Source organism: Calonectris borealis, chromosome 28 (genome assembly GCF_964195595.1).
Source record: "Calonectris borealis chromosome 28, bCalBor7.hap1.2, whole genome shotgun sequence".
Classification (NCBI taxonomy): domain Eukaryota; kingdom Metazoa; phylum Chordata; class Aves; order Procellariiformes; family Procellariidae; genus Calonectris; species Calonectris borealis.
The window spans coordinates 6,382,259-6,399,925 of NC_134339.1; the positions used below are offsets into that span (position 1 = coordinate 6,382,259).

The following is a 17,667-nucleotide window of genomic DNA, read 5'->3' on the forward strand; positions in this document are numbered from 1 at the left end:
CTGACACCGGTTACTACTACTCATCTACTGTCTTACAGTCATTAGACAGTAATAACTTTGGCCGATGTAGACCAGGTCTGAGGCTGACCTCAAACCTATGCTCCCCCCATTAGCCAGTCTCTTGCGGATCTTCTCAGGCTGAAAAGAGATTAATAATATCACTTCATAACTGAAAAAAGCCTTAAAGGGACAAAAGACTAACCTAGTGAACAAGGCAGTTAAGCTTCATAATTATACATGCACATAAATCCTTCACAAGACTGTAGAGAAATAAAAAAGGCTACCACGATAACTACATTCTGCATCTAAACCACATATGCCTAAGCCAAAGAAAATGTGCATTATTCATTTCAACTAGCACATGCTCATTAAAATTAACCTCTGGAATTACACCCTTGCCATTGTACGTGCCTACACAAAGACTACTTACAGGCGTTTTTACTTGGATATCCATTTGCTCTGATGAAGCAGAGAATTAACAGACGGAGTCTAGCAAGGGGATTCTCACCCAGGACACAGATACAGACTGAATGAGTCTTCTTCAACTTTTAACTCAAAAGAAGTTACGGGATTGAAAAGGACACAGCAACACACCAATACCCGCTTGCCTCAGGGGAGCTGCAACTACAGCTTTGCTGTTGTGTGTGAGAAGTTGAGCCCCCTTTTTAGTTCTGCTCCACAGTGCAAAGCATTGCTTGGTATGCACTTGTACTAAATTGCTTTTCAACTTCAAATTGAGGATGAGGTAATTATAGCCACTTTGCAGGACTTGTTTTTCACCCTCCCTCCACACCTTTTCAAAACTATTCTATCCTTTCTCTTAGCAGAAATGCATTAAATTAAACTTGCTTCTCCCCTTTCTTCTTTCATTTTTCACTAGCATTATTAAAAGATTTATGGCCATAGTTAAGAGAGAGAGAAAAGAGAGTCTTTCTGTACAGTTCTCGGCTCTCCCACTTCCCTTCCAACTCCTGTTTTTCATTTTGCAAAGACCGTTGGCTACCTTCTGCTCTGCTCTGACTGGGAGAGCAGTAATAACCTGAGTGTGCTGAGTGGGAAGGAGTATTTATGGACAGGCACTTTCAGGAAAACTCAATTCATTTAATGAAAAATAGCGCGGGACAGAAAGGCTGGAAATGCAATTTGGCCAAAGAACGGCAGAACACAGATGGTACCCATGCTTCAAATTCCTGGCCAGGCAGAAGCTTCTCACCAGCACCTCCATCGCTACTGGCTTAAGGGAATTGTATTGAGCACATTTTCAATCACTTTTCCTAAAGAAATTTTAAAAGCACCTGTGCACTGCTACAAAGAGGAATACAGAAGAGCACCCCACAGCACACATCATCAACGAACTACGGAGATTAACCTCCTCTGCCTCTACAAAGTATGAAAAATGGCTTAAAAGGGGAAGAGTCCACTTTCTGATCCTAACCTAGAACCAATATGCTGCAGCACACAGATGTCAATTCCTTCAAGTCAAGCGGAGCAAATCCTGAGTCAGAGGGGTCTAAAGGTCTCAAGTATGGTCTCCAACCACCGTCAGCTTAAGAGTCTCACAAGAATGTAAAGTACACACATACTGAGCTATCTGGACGCTATTCAGACTGCTATTCAGAGAAATGACACCGTGGGCTGCAATCTCCAGCATACCGCAACACCAGAAGCCTGCAGTAGCCAAGTTCCTTTCTCTACACAAATCTAACATGATGTATGTTTATATTTCAATTTTAATTTAATTTTATTGCTTTCACACTAGCAAGCATGAATAATTTACAAAGCCTCTTTCCTTTGGGGCTTCTTCCAGACCATACAGTTATATTTCCTCAGCTGCTGCAGTTGTGTCACATTCACATTCCCATAACGGCCAGGGCATTTTTCCATACCCTTCCCTCAGACTCAGCAGTGAGATCCTGCTTAGTACAGCAGATGCTTCCAATACGACTGCAAAAGGGAATGTGCATGTGTGTGTGAGATGCGAGAGAGGGAGGAGAACGGAGGAGATCAGAGGAGGCGACTGCGGGTAGAGAAGGGCAAGAAATTTCCTTTGCAATTAATTACCTGCTCTATTCCATTAGAGCACAGCAAAAATAGCAAGCTTGTGTTTCCCTGTCAATGATACCCATTTCCATGTATTGCCTCCCCTTCCATATACACAGAGTCGTATTTCTCTCCAAGTACTTAATTGCGGTCATAAACACATGTATTTCCTAAGAGATATGCCTACACCCCCCACTTCTGCCTCTCCCTATCCCAATTTCTCCAGAACATATCTTTCCATATTCCATTTCCCCCCCCCAAATTTTAACACATTCATATTCCATTATTATTAAACTTTATAGAAACAAACAAACAATTAACATGTCTACACTTAAACATCACCACTAAGGAGAGATACGAAATCTTGTTTCCTTTATGTGAGCCAAAACTGAACCACAAAGCCCCGATTCAGGTATTCACAGAACTCCTACATACCAGTAGACCTGTGAAAAATTTAAGAGCGATATGGTCACCCAAAGCACAGGCCATGACTAAATGGCACCATGAAGGATACGCCTGTCATGTCAAAATGACAGGTGAGAAATTTAAGGAACTCTGAGATCTAATCAAATATCTTCCTGTCTCTCCTCTGTTGTTCCCCATTTGGTAGCCAGACCGCCACACCGAACTGCTCGGGAACAGCAAGGCTGTCAGAGCGACAGATCAAACAACAGAATATTCATAACTTGGATCTCCAAGGACCAACTGCAAGTCCTGAAAATGGGGGTGGAAAAAAACAAAACAAAAATCATAACAGTTTTAGGGTTAGCTCTTTGCCTTCGGTTACGGGGGATCTGAGACCCAAGACAGCAACAAGAAAAGAGGAGCTTCTATATTCACCAAATCTGCAGGAACTTAATTTGTTCCATCTTCTGAAGGCTGTTCCTAGCCTCATCTCTGCTTTTTCATAAGCTAATGGCTTTGCTACCCATACAGGATAAAAACATGCAAAGGCAACTTGCAATCTAAGCACATGCAAAAATACTATAAGGGAATACACAGAATGAAGCACTTTTCAAACACAGAAAACCAACATTCTTCCTCTACTTATCATTTTATCATCTGCTGCTCAAATTTGGAGACTGTGGTAAAATATCTGACCACACCAGGAACCCTGTCTCACCAATTATAACTTGAAGACTGATAGTGGGAAATTGGCTACTGAACATGTAACCATTATCTTACTTGCTACATTTTTTAAAATAAAAACACTAATAAGTCTATATAAAATAACAGTCAAATAAAAAGACGCTCTCCTTGCAGTAATAAAATGAAATGATATATGGAAAAATGCAGCCTCATTCAACCTCAACCTTCAGCATCATTTTTGTAAGGACATTTCCCTCACTTCCCTGCTATTAACACTAAACTGAACCCCATCTGTTCCATAACATATAAAAAGTTAATGCAAAATAACCCTTCTCCTTACGTAGAAACAGTCACAAAAATGATATATTTAAGTTGGCACCTCTGGTTCTCATGGAAAATCCCCTCACATTTAGGTGAAATCAGGGCCCACTGCACAGTTGTTTAAGACTCAGCTAGCCTCCCACTTTGCCTTAATGGAAATTTAAATATAAGAAAACCCAACACACTCAAAGTTTAAGTTCTTTCAGCTATTATGTCACCATTAAATGCCAGACCAAAATCTTTGCTTAAAGCTTTTGTATATGCTTTTTCATAACAATGAAGCATAAAAGCAAGTTACTGGGAAAGAAAGATGGTTACGTTCAAAACGCAGCTGAGAAATTCTTGCAGTGTATTATAAGAACACATATTGCTAATACAGGCAATGCTCCTAAACTTCTCTCCATAAATTTCCAGGACGAGGTATAAAGTTTCAGCTTTTGGGAGAAACGCAAAGTCCTCCCAATATAATACTCTTACACAGCTATCCAATTTGTTATCGGATTACAGAGATAATTAAGTCTCTTACTTGAGACCTAGTTAATACTCATCCAATATGACAGAATAAACTAGTTTGGGCTCCAGTTTAATTTTCCTTCCACTCAGTCCAAAGCTACATTTCCACTCAGACCCTGTACAGCAATGCTCTCACAGATCGCCAAGGTTTCAAAAGTGACAAAGGCACATAGATTGCAAGTATGTGCCTGAAAGATGAGTGGCACGTATTCTGCAAGTAAATAAGGAGTTAAACTTTGAGAAGAAGGAGAAAAACCTAAAATGCATAGTTTGTGTGTTTAATGGTTGGTAGTTGAAAGCTTGTGGGAAAGAAGATGATTCTTGACCCCCTGTTTCTAGTGTAATTACCAGCATTGGCGTAAGTCTCAACAACAAACCAGTTCATTAGGAAACCCACTTGAAATCCTCTAGAGAGTTTCATAAACAAAACAATTAGGCAAAGATTTCCAAGCACTCTCCCTGGTCCCTGGCTGCAGGGCACACTTTCTCCTTGCATGCTTCCTTAACTTGCTTCCGTAAGGTTCCATGTGGATTTTCGTGGGTAGAAGAGTTGGGTAAGTGGCAAGTGGTGTTAGCTGGGGAGTCAGATTTACCCTGCTCCACCCCATTTGTAATAAGAGGATTCTGGTTCAAGGTATAATATAAAATGCTATGTGATATGCTTCATTTTAGGCAAATAAAATAATAACCCATTCCAGCTGGCATCAGGCTTCTGCTGATACATTACAAGGAGCTTTCTTCCTGGTTTGGTTTTTTTTTGGTGGGTTGGGTTTTTTTTTTTTTTTTTTTTTTTTTTTCTTCTTTTGGCAAATTCTCTGCCAGAATTCTTTTTTATCTTTTACTATTCTGTAGACTACACTTGTAAGGATGCCGACTACACCTGAATCTAATCTGAAATATACGCAAATCCTCATTCCTGCAAGACGAACACAACCACAGCTAAAGGTCAGTCAGGGGGGAAGACCTCCTCAGTGGGGTCCCAAGTTACATGTCTCGGATAAGGCTGAAAGGACAGATAAGGAAATGCAGTGCTCTCAGCAGCACTACAAGAAAGGGATTCAATGAAGTACCACTTCCTTTCTGTTTTGACGCTCATTCCAGTACAAGGGATAAACAAAATAAAGACTTTTATCCAGTGGTTATCATGTAGTCTATAGTGAACATCATTCTGAGGTTATCTCAAGGTATTATTTCTTCTGCATCGTAAGACTTGCAGTTGGTGAAAGCAGTCTACCACCAAGCACTGTTGATCACAGAAAACATGTCATTTCAGCAGGTCAGCACCTTGTGTTCATGCATTGAGCAAGCAGCGAGCATGAACTGATGTAGCTTGGCGAAGATCTACAGCTCTGAGGTGACAGACACGCTAGACAATTCTTACTAAGTAAGTGAAGTTATCCTTTTATCCTCCCGTTTGATCATCTGCTTTTTATTCATTTCTTTTAAAAAGAAAGCCGAATACTGTGCTGTATTACACACCTGTAAACCAACAGATGAAGTAGTAAAATCCAGCATTTTGTATCCCATGTATGACAACCAAGATCTATAGGCAGTTTGTAGAAACATGAATAATTATGTTTGGAGGAATATGAAGTGTCGGTATCTAAAGTGAGAACCCAAGATTTGCTTCTAGTGCACTATGAAATTCTTTCCACTGGTAATAACGAGTATTCTTCAGTAACATTTTTCAAAAGGATACGAAGCTGAAAATGTATTTTTTGCAACTCCAAATGCTACAAGATAGAATCAAGGAAGGGTTGATGTATAAATAAAGGAGGCAAGACATTGTATATCAATCCTAAAGGAAACAGCAATCAAGTCTTCTCTGAAAACCACACCAAATGAAGCGCTTCTGTCTCTTTCCTGTAATAATCTAGACCCACCAGCACATATTTTCAAAGCAGTTAGAGTTGGGTAGAAGCAAGATCTAAATCCTGATGACTGAGATTAGGAAGCGTCCAGCTATGAGCCACACCACAAAAACCCTGAAACTGCTAACGGCCCCTAGGGAAGCAAGCTGGAAGAAAATTAGAAGCACGGCTATCAGAAAAGACAAATAATAAAGCAAAATAGAGTTAAAAAAATTAAAAGGCTGTTCATAAGCAATCTATAATAAAAAGTGGGCTTTATTTTTAAAGTGTTCTTCATGCACAAAGTGAAGAGGCAGAAGGGTAAAAAATGTTGCCTTTCAGTACACTGAAGGAATTTCTCTGGAGGACATCACAAAGGAAAGGTACCTGATGAGAAAGTGTAATGGCAATTCACAGCTACTTCACACTTTTATACTGCCTTTCAGAGCTTTCTGCAATTTGTGAACATAATGCACTATTTAGTTATTTATTCTTAGGTGGAATGTAAGACTGCTCTTTCTTCATGTCTACGCCCCCATGTGTCACTCCTGAAGCAATTCCAATGGAGCAACACCAGCTGCACAGGAAAGCACAATGCTAAGGCAACTTTTAAAAGGGATTTTTGATGGCCTTGCCATACGAGCACCCTCAAAGCCAGATGACTCTTAAGCCTCTGCTCTGACACATGAATGATTGGGGCTGGTAGACTTTATCATGGACTCCTGTGTGACAGAGAAGCTGAACGAATAAGCTGCAGGGAGCACATTCTTCACATCGTTATTTACCGCAGCCACAAAGCACACCACAACCTCCACACTATAAATCACAGGGTTAGCAAGGCAGAGAGAGAATGGGAGACTCTGTCAAGCCAGCAACATCAGGACTCCACAGGTTCAGGGCAACTTTCCATCCCAGAGATCCGGCAGTTTCCATCACAGGCTCTTGGAGAGTCACCCTGAGTTGACAAAGTCATTACTAAGCAGCATTCAAAAAGTCAAAACCAGCATGCTTTACACCTTGCTGTAATTAAGCTAAAGTAAATTAGGCTGAATAGCATAAATAGGACTAATCTGTTTAAAAAAATCTGTTTAAAAAACCCAGATCCTCCCCAGTTCAGTGCTCTAAGGGTTACACCAAACACTGAAGAGAGAGGGAGGCAAGCTGCCTGAAGTCATCGCGGCTCCCATCGCTGCCCAGAGGTAGAAATGTCCCATTTCCTCTGTGAATCAAGTCCTGAACAGTTTATAGTTACGTTCTGGATTTAAAATTAGTTTCTCAGATGCCCCTTCTCAAGGGTAGGACATCCAGAAGGGGCAGGCCAGGTACCTATTTAGCACCCATCCATCCTCACGGACGTCAGCCGTTGCGTCCAGCAGCAGCCAGGCATCCCGAGGACTGAAATCCTGGAAACCTCCGGGGTGTATTTTTTCTGCTGACAGAAGTGTAAGTGTTCTTCCTTCATTAACAAAAACGATGACAAACAACCTCCCAATCAGTACCTTCAGAAGGGGATCTCGGAAGAGAGCTGATAAAACGAAGCTCCGAGACAGTTTCAGAAAAATAACTGTCTCCTTTCCACTTTACCATGAAAAACACTGTAAAAATTCCTCTTTATTGCACAGAATCAGGGCTTTGTGGAGAGTAAGGTACTAGGGATGTTTACAAATAAAACAAAAAAAAAAGCACAAAAAAGGCGGAAGATTTTGTACAAGAGCAATTTTTGAATCTGTCTTACAAAAATAAACTATGGAAATTATTTTCCTTACTAGACTTTTTTTTAAAAATATTCTAAGCTTAAAAGGTCTAATTAGAGTCAGTTAAGGCATACATACAAAGTACTGCAAAAATACAAGTCTGATTTCCCTTATTTCAGGGACCAATTTTACAGTATTACCAAACAGTCTCTGCAAAAACCTTATGATTTTTATTTTCTTGGAAAATAGGGAGATGTTTTAAGAGAAAACCTACTAACATCTGAATAGTAAGAAGAAAGCTTCAATTTTACAACAAAAATTATATGCTTGACAACTTTAAATCACAAATACTCCAAATGTAAATTCGAGATCTGTTATTTCAATATTATACCAAAAAAAAAAACCCAAACATGGCAGGAGAGGGTTCAGAAGCAATAAGCTATGTAAAAGACCACAGTCTGAGATCCAAAAGGCACCTCTCTTCAAGACGCCTTTATGTACCAGTAAAATCCAAACAGAAGAGTCTCACTTGTCTTCCCCTTCTCCCCAGAGAAATGACTAAGCAGCAGAGCAGGACTGAACTGCACCGGAGCGGAGGTCTGCATGGGAATTCTGTGCAGGATGAAATGAAGGCTACCTATTTCAGAACGGAAAAATGTAGGATTTGGGAAGGAAAGGCAACTTGAACCTATTTGATATTAAGATAGATAATTCCAGCACTATCTCTGGAGTAAACAGGAGATAAAATGAAGGTATGGAAAAGCCAACTCGTAGTAACACAGACATTACAATCCAGGAGCGTCTGCTTTTAATATCAAGGAAAGTGCAAGAAATTGTTCCCCTCCTATCCACTTATTTCCAGTCCAGTTTGTAAAAGAAATAGAAAAGCCGACCTGTGAGGTACACTTGAATTTCTTATAAAATTGTACACTCTGAAAAGTGCCTTTTTGAATACCAGGAGACTTACAGGCCACCTCAACTTCAGGAAGGACACTACACTAAACCACTTGGCTTTAAAAGGGTAAAGCCTTAAATACACAGGTAATAAGACCCTCTGTCTGTCGATGGCTGCATCCGAGAGTTTTCAGAAACAAAGCAAATCAAAACAGTAACGCAGAAAGGAACTGCAGGCTCATGTAGCAAAACAAAAAGAAAAAAAAAAACTGATGGTAAGGAATGAAAACTATCATGCACTGCCTTTCATGCACCAGGCTTTCTTCAACAACCAAACAGAAAAAAGACCATGACAAAGAGTTAATGGAAGACAAATGACCACAGAACTCGAACTATGGAGTACAAAGGAAAATATTTCTAGGCTCTGCCTATGCAGGTAAACATTAACCACAGTATATACAAATAAAACCATACCTACTCAAGTGTTATTATTTAATCAGTAATGTTAAGGTCTAAAGCAGAGTATTCAGATTACAGCTGACTCCTGAAATATTGTGCCAGTACCTCTAACACTATGAAAAACCCCTTTAACTCATTTCTTCTGGATCTCCTTTTGCTTTGCACACTGTGACAGATTGATACTCATGTTAGTCAAATAGGACTGCGTCTTAAAAAAACATTCCCTGCCAGAGTTTGATCTCCCCATGCAGCATAGCAAAGAATGCTGAAATGAATTCCCATCACGTATTTGGAAAGACCTAGTGACAGCACACCAGGATTATCTATGGGAGCCCCAAGATTAACTGAAGGTCTCTCTCCCACCCCTAGTCAAGTAACTGACAGATGTGCTGTTCAACCACAGCTTTTCACACAGATTAGGTGGAATAAACAAGCTGTGGCTGGCCTTAAAGTCACCTTGACTGGAAAGAAGTCAGCTGCAACACAAGGTTCCTTAAGGACAGATGGAGACATTTACATTGACAATAAATGGGATAACAGTTAATTCTTACACTTCTGGGCACAATGTCCAGCTGTAGGGAAGACATCTATTTCCCAGTGGTACACCACCATATAATTAAAGACATGAAGTAAAGGAGAATGTTATACCCTTGCTCTGAATCTAAGGGGATTGACATTTGCAGAACACAACATGAGAGATGACATGAATTTTGTCTCTCACATACCAGCACTCAGCATTGAGATTAGAGAAGCAATTATTAGAAGGATCAGCAAATCAGACTTAAGAGGCAAGCGCCTGCTATAACTTAAAAGCTGAAACAAGACCAGGGAAAACCTAAAGAGAGAAAGCAGAGAATTCTGCTGAACGTTTGTGGTAACCCATGTTACCAATGGCCAAAAGCCATCAGCTCTCAAATTGCCACCCTGAGCCTGGAACATGCTAAACAGATACCAGAGACGTCTGATACAGATGAAGACACAAATTTATCTCTGTGTATTGGCCCTATGTTTAGTTAATAAAGATGTTTTGGTCAATTTGTTCTTATGGTAAGAAGCTACTTGTCAGCAATGGTTACAACTTCAATCTAAAGACACGAAATCCAGCATCACGCCCTAGTTACTGTTATACATACACCCTTCCAGTTCCCTCACATCAACTTCTCCTAAGCAGTTCTGAAAGAGACTCCAAAACCTCTCACTAGTTCTCAAAAAGCTTTGAACCGAACAGGACAGCTCGTTGAATCACTTGGGTACTCACCAAATCAATTGCCACTTGATTTTTTAAGCATCTGTTCATCCTGGTTATCAGTTTACAAAGATACAAGCATATTTACCCATTATTAGTTTCCTACACAACTGTGCAGCCATTGCTTTTTTTTTTTTGCTAATACTGATGCTGTGTTCTACAATTAGAGCAGAACCAGTGCCTAAAAAGCTGATCTTTAAACTTCAGTCTGGTTATTATGTATTTTTTACAGCCTAGGCAGGTTCTGCTGTGGTTAGCAGAACATTTCATCCATCTGGCAGGCAATTAGCACGGCTCTGTCTACGTTTCTCCAAGGTGAGCAATTACCTTCCTAGGTGAGCTCTCTCTTACGCTATGCCTTTGACATATATTGCTCTCAGTAGAGCAGAATCCAAATTTCATCCCCAGGATAATGTCCAGAAGAACATTACAACTGGCTAATTTTGAACCTTACCTTGTCACCAATCTCGTGAGTACTGGTAGGACAAGATAGCCGTATTGCTAACCTAAGGAAATGAGAAGAATCACCTTCCAGCCAACTGGTTTCAGTGCAGTAAGAGTATGTACCTGCAGAGTGCCGCCAATGGAGAGTTTCCAAGAACTTTATAAACGAGTATTTGACAAGAAAAAAAAAAACCTCCTTGGACGTGGGCAAGAATAATCTAATTGTGCCTGAGAGCACAGAAATCAATACAGCTGTTTTTTAAATTTAGTAAATCTGCAGTCGTTAACCAAAAATCACACACTCCAGGATATCTCTCTCCACAAACGTGCAGGCAGCTCGAGTGTACACAGTCAGCTGATATTTCATTAAGTCCCTGTTTAACTTAAAATGAGATTTAAACAAACCTTTTGCCCTTACAGTGTAACAGCATTCATACCTCATCTGGAACCTGATAGTAAGGTATCAAAGGGTTAATTAACATGTATGCAGTGCGTGGTTTAGGCAATATTAAATGGAAATCTCTGAACAGACAAGTGTCACTGAGTGCAATGGAAATAAATTGGGCGTCTCCTTCTACACTTCAACTTTCTCTCCCTAGATTTGCTCAGAGCTCTCCATGCTGCTTGTTCAGTAATTTCACGCTACGCTGCTTAACAATGTAAGCACGGAGGCTCAATCTAAAACTGCACTTCCCAAATGTCACTTGTTTGTGAACACATGGCTGAACCCAAAATTGCTTTTAATATTAGAGTGGTGCCTGCTGGCACTGCTGTAGTTAAGGGTCTGTCAGAATTTCTATGATAAACCCCATTTTCTGGGGTGTAATACCATGACCATTTGCTACAGATAAACCTGGTATACAAGGTCACAGCAGACAAACACGATTTTTAAAATTTTCAAACCAAGTTTGCTTGGCTATTTTTAAGTTTGAGACACTTAATACTGATTTGAGACCTCTTATGGTTTTAGATTTTCTTACCATCCCTCCCCATCCAGAACAAATTCAAAAGTACGACCCCCACTCCAGCCTCCACCCGGCCCTGGAGCCTCAATGACTGCCACAGAGTCTGGTCTACAGACTTGATGGGATATAAGAGATTACAAACACCAACGTAGGGTTCGCTACGTGAACACTGGTGGGGGATAGAGAGGACAAATACATAACTTCTCAGCATGAGGATTTATCTGTTATGAGAATCATTTCAGTTGCCATCACTAGCAATTTAGAGGTGTTAACCCACTGGCACAGTGAGTTCGTGTATTTTATATTTCACGGCACTGCCACTAGCACACCTAGCAGAAGATGCTTTCACACCACTGTAGTTTCAGAAATGAAATAATAAAATCTATTTGTTTCTTTTAGAAAAGGAGAGAGCTCAGATCCCAAACTCGTTGCCTAATGGCAGACTCCTTGAAACCATGGGATGGCTATTACTGAAAAAAACCAAACAAGACAGACATTTCGCCTTTCAGGAACCTAAAGGGCTAATCTTGCTTTCTGTGGGATGAACTTCTCAGACATCAAGTATGGTGCCATTGGATAGCCAAAGACTGCCTGCCTGCAGTTGCTGGGGAGGATAAAGAATACTAAAGAGGGGAAAAAGCAGGAAAAAAGCTCCTGTAGTGTGACAACCATCTTCCTTTTCTAGTTGGGTTAATGATGTTCACTTATTAAAAAGGAAAAATAGGAAGAAACAGTATGGGGTTTTTCTGTGACTCTACAAGATCCCCTGAAACCTGCAGTGCCAGAAACAGCACTAGCCTCCAGAAGCAAAAAAGTGAACTTGCATTAGTCACAAAGCAGCCACTGATTAACACTCTACATTGATTGCTACCAAATATAATTCCGTGCAGAAAGTTTCAGCTTGGCTCAAAAATGGCCGAAGGCATTACAGCAAGAAGGTAAAGGGTTAAAAAGGGCGCTGTCAAGGACCCCAGGATCCCAAAGCTGGAGAAGAGAATGACGCCATTCAATAATCATCTCCCTTGTGCTACTCTCAGAATATAAACCTTTGTAAAGGAAAAATGGACATCGCTACTCCAGACTGAGACACAGATGTACTTGCAGTCCATTTTGAACAGTGTTGGTTTTGCCCAGAACAAAGCATTAGGATGCATTACAAAAGTTACAGAGTCAAGCTGAGCTGATAGAAGAAAAATAAGTGAAGGAGATATTATAAACGCTATTCTAGAATGAAAACTAAGTCTGCCTTTCGGGAAAGGAACATCTGAGGCAATTTTAAACTGCCACCCCACTGTAATCATTTCTCCTTTCCCAAGAGACCTGAACTATGTGGAACTGAACCCTAATTTAAAAATTCACAGATCCTATTGAATCAGTTAAGCTGATAGTCATACTTCACACTTCAAAACAAGAGAATGCAGCATGCGTGCTGCCATGAAAACCATCGCTGACTTCAGAGCTGTCAAAAGTAACAAAACACACCAGAAATTTGCCCTAATGAGAAATAGCCACACAAAGCCATTCCAGCATGACTCTCCTCTTCAGACTTAACTGAGAGCTTTCGTACAGTGCATAGAGAAATTCAGGTGTTTTCAGAAGGTTATTACCACAGTCTTACTAAAGCTTAAAAGTACTTCCAGCTTATTCCTTCCCCTTCAATGTGTATCTAATGAATTGTATTCAGTTACATCAGTCACTGTGTTCACTGTGAAATGCAGTTTAGATGCATCAGAAAACTAATCCTAACTTACTAGTCTCAAAACAACCTCTTCACAAGGTGTATGTAACATCTAGCATGTGAGAAAGTCATTACTATGCCTTCAAAATGACACAAATTATCAACAGGCATAAAACAGCAACATGGCACTACGAAAGAGCACATTGTCAAAACAATGGCACTTTCCCTTTTGTTCTTAAGGTTAAGTCTCCCACTCTCATTCCTTTGTATCTCATAAGCTAGCGGTTTTAAGTAACCCTTCATCCAAATAGACACCTACTTGGGTTGCCATTTTTCCATAGTCAATCCATCGCAAAGTGGCAAAGTTGGTAGACTCAGCACAGTTGAAGCCATGATTGAAGCCAGCATGGTAACCGTAAGGAAACGTAATCATAAACTCTCCAGCTTCCTGGGTGATCTGAAAAACAAAAATAGAAGGAAGAGATACCCCACAGATCAGTTGACACAGCAGTTTGAGAACAGAGACCTACGAAAAAATTCACTGGTTAAACCTCTCTCAACTGGAGGGTAGGCAGAACAGTCATTGCCAGCTCTTGGCTAAACCTAGAACCATTTCTTGTTAACTGTAGAAATACTGAAGTATTTCTATTACGGAAAAAAGACAGTACAATGGATGGCAGAGGTCACAAGATCTGAACTATTTAGACTCACAGGCTCCAGTTACAACAAAGGTCTCAGGGTGCAGCATTCCAAAAGATCAGTAAATCTTTAGATTGTGACCACTTTAGCTCACAGTAAGTTCAAATCCACACTCCCACCACCATGTTAGTGGAGCCAAGAAAACTGGATTTCCCTCCTAACATGCACTCTACATTGCAGGGTCCTACTGAAGTACACGCTACCTTTCACTGTATTTATTTCTTCACTCCCATTACTCCCATTTGTTCACCCATAAGTCAAACAACGTAAAAATTACAGCCCACCATTTGTCTATTTAAAATTAAAACAATAAGCATTATGGACATTATTAATATAAGGTGTGAAAACTCTGCAGATTACAGCTGTAATCAGAGGCCAATCAATTTGTGATGCTTCTAGAAAATCCTCTTTTTAAATCTTATGCAGAGAAGACATTGGGGAAAAAAGGAATTTAATTCTTGGAGTATGGCACAGATCATAAGAGCAACTGGCAGTGATACAGAGCACTTGGAACCATCCTTCCAGTCCAGCTCCCTAGCTTAGCAAGCATGCGACAGCACCTCCCTTCTGTGGATTAGGAAAGAGGCAAAATTTGACCTTCCCTGTCTTTCCAACCCAGAAGTGCTGACAGACCTTTCATAGCAGTCATATGCCAAGCAACTCCACTTGGATTCCTTCCCACCAGCAGTAACTCACAACATAGCAGTTCAGAGCCTACAGAGATTTCAAACAGCTTACACTTATAAACACAAGGATGGGTCCAAATAGAAAACCTAAACAGACAGAAGTTAAAACATTTACTCGCTTGGCTGGACTAACACCTAAACTTGCTAATGTTATTGACATCAGCAGAATAATTAAAAAAAAGAGAATAAAAGCTGATATGATAATACAAGAAGCTTCTGCAGTATGTCTGGATGAGGGGTGCTGAAGTCCGGTCTGTACCCAGCTTCATGGAGCACCCTCCCATCCAGCCCCCTAAATCAAAGCAGAGTGGTAGATTGCTAACTTCAGAAGATGAAAAGATTATGTTTCTGTCAGGAAATCTACATCCTGGTGTCTTCATTTCAAGCCCACAGTGTATGTCCTCCACGTCACTGCTGTCAACATTATCCCTACAATAAATTAGAAAGCACTCAAGATGATGGATAGGCCATGCAGAAAAGTAATAACTATTGAAGGAAAGCCAGCACAAACTGCCACTCATGGAGAAAGCCCTAAATTTACTGACTTCTGCAAGCTCTTGAAGAACAAATGGAGAAATCAATAGGAGATTACAGAAATACACATTTTTAATTATTAAAAACCTCTAGTATTGATCTGTTTCTTTTTTTTCCAGAAGTAAATATCATTATAGAGATTTATAAATGCGTGCCTATTCACTTCATTGAAATCTGCCATGAATTTAGATGAAGGGATCCTATCTCTGTTTCTAAAGAAAAATGGCACACATTCACTGTTTCTGAATAATAGTGATCCTCCTTCAAAAGCTACTATTTCAGGATAGGAGGTATTCAGATATAGGCTGCTCAGACTGAAGAGATCTCCTCCTCCTTTTTACATTTAAAAACATCCTTCCAGCAAGTGCCATAGAGAAGAGAGAAGCTATCATAAAAAACACACTTCCCCCCCACATTCTAATCAGGATTAGGAATTATATTTAAGTAACATGTTAATAATCCCTCTTCCTGTAAAAAAGAAAGTTTGGTTTTGACAGTAATATTGTCCTCTATGTGTACACTGGTGTCCCCTATTTTTTTGTAAAAAATAGGGAAACAAAATCAGACCCTTAGCATTAAGATTTCTACACATACTCAGTATGAAGGAGACACCAGGCATCAATCTGCAAAAAATCTTCATGTCGCAAATCAAAAGATTCATAGTGGGAAGCCTAGCTAAGCAGGTAAAGACTTTTTACCAAGCAATAAATTAGAAACTCCCATATTAAACCACTCTGTATCCCATCCCTATCACCATATAGCTCAGTAAAGCTGACTTGGGATAACCTTGGAAGGAAAGTTTTCCTCTACTGCCTTTTTACAAACTCTTGCTTGGTTATTGATCAGAAATCACTTAGCCTATAATTACCAGTCAACGCCACTTTCCTCAGATGGAAAAGCAAACGCACAACAATGTATTATTCTGGAGAAAAATATGCCCGCCTACAACATTCAAACATTTGCAGTCTTGCAAGAATTTCCTTCACTTTCCGACCTCTAACAGACCCAAGAGCTCAAACATGCTGCTTGAATGAAATAGCAGAAATTAATTCATTTTTCTTATTCTCCATCCTGCAGGAGGACTGGATATCACCGGAGGATCGCATGGCAAACTTCACTTAGAATGGCTAGTGCGCACAAACAGGAACTTGCAAAATTATTATTTTCAGCTTCTTCTTTAGATAAGCAGTGCACGCTTTTTAGGCTCTGATCAGCCAATTATTGCACCACTTACGGCTTCTGGTTAAAACAACTTCATAAGGAAAACATCGCAAGAAGCAGCAAGACACAGCGTTCAACTGATACTGAAGCAGAAAGAAGCGTAAGAAGAAATCCTTAAACTTTACAGTTTAGGCCAATAAATAAAGATAAGGTCAGACAGGTTTTTCAGGAGCTTGTAGTGGCTACAGGTTTTTACTCTTTTCTGAATATGGTCGGGATGGAGAACGTCTTTTATCCTTTATCGAAGAGTCATTTCTCAGAGGGGCATTTATGCATTAAACTGAGATGCCTCCCATATTCCAATCCACACATCCACTTGCCCGAAATTGGTAAAGTGAAAATCATTACCAAAAAATTCCAATCCCACAATTAGGTATTTTCATTATTATTTTCAACCATGTGTAGCAGGTAACTGTGTTTTCACACTTGGGAATTAGGTTCCGCAGATAGAATTACAAGAAAAACGGTTTGTTGCTCTCTGTGAACAATTTAATATCAACCATCATGTGCAAACTAGGCCAAGTCTAGCCACTGATGTTGAACCAGAAGCACCACACTGCTTCGTGCAAGTCTCCCCTGCACTGACAGCAAGCTCATCTGACAAGCCAGATGATCACACTTCAAATTTCATTCATCATAGCCTTCCACTACGAAAAAAATGAAATAGTCTCTGGAGCAGTAAATTGAATGAATTAATAGTTTTTATGCTATAAAAGAGTCAAGATCTTTTACTTCCATCTCAAAGAATCACCAGGCTCATCAAATAGGTGCTACACTTTGTTTCAGGTGGACTAACTCTAACAAAACCATGCTTTAAAAAAAAAAAAAAAAAAAGATCAGAACTCAAGAGTTCTTACTTAGAAAAAGATGGCCATAATGTCTACAGATGATGATGCAAAGGGGATGGGGAAGGATGAAATCAGTTTGAATCAGGCATTCTTTGACACTTCCCATGGGAGTTAAGAGTCCTGGTACCTCTAACTCAATTCCTTTTCTCACATCCAAAGGCAGGACATCCTGACAGAACAGGCTCTGTGTGCCGGTAACACACAGCAGCAGTAGCTCTTTCACCGATTCTGCACAGATACTAAATCCGTGGTAAGCATGCTTGGCTGAGGAGATTTACTTCTTGCCAGAAGACTTTAAGAATAAGCATATTAAAACGATCATACCAAATAAACATGACTCTCATTTCAAATAAGAGGACTTAAGAGATTCATGGATCCTTACTGGCTTAGCGTAGAAAGAACGCTTACACAACAGAGAACCAGCACGTCTAACTCCAGTTTTTGGTTCATACCGGATCCAGGAGGAAAAAAGTCCATGTTCAAGAA

General features: G+C 40.0%; 1 protein-coding gene across 5 annotated transcripts in view; it reads right to left on the bottom strand.

Annotated features, from left to right (window-relative positions):
- Nucleotides 1–17,667, bottom strand: part of KDM4B (lysine demethylase 4B) — a 94,121-nt gene that overhangs the window by 36,788 nt on the left and 39,666 nt on the right. For all 5 annotated transcript variants that reach the window (XM_075175300.1, XM_075175301.1, XM_075175302.1 and 2 more), the window contains one exon: nt 13,513–13,650. In XM_075175300.1, coding sequence (XP_075031401.1) covers nt 13,513–13,650 — 138 coding nt within the window. The remainder of the gene's footprint in view (nt 1–13,512; nt 13,651–17,667) is intronic.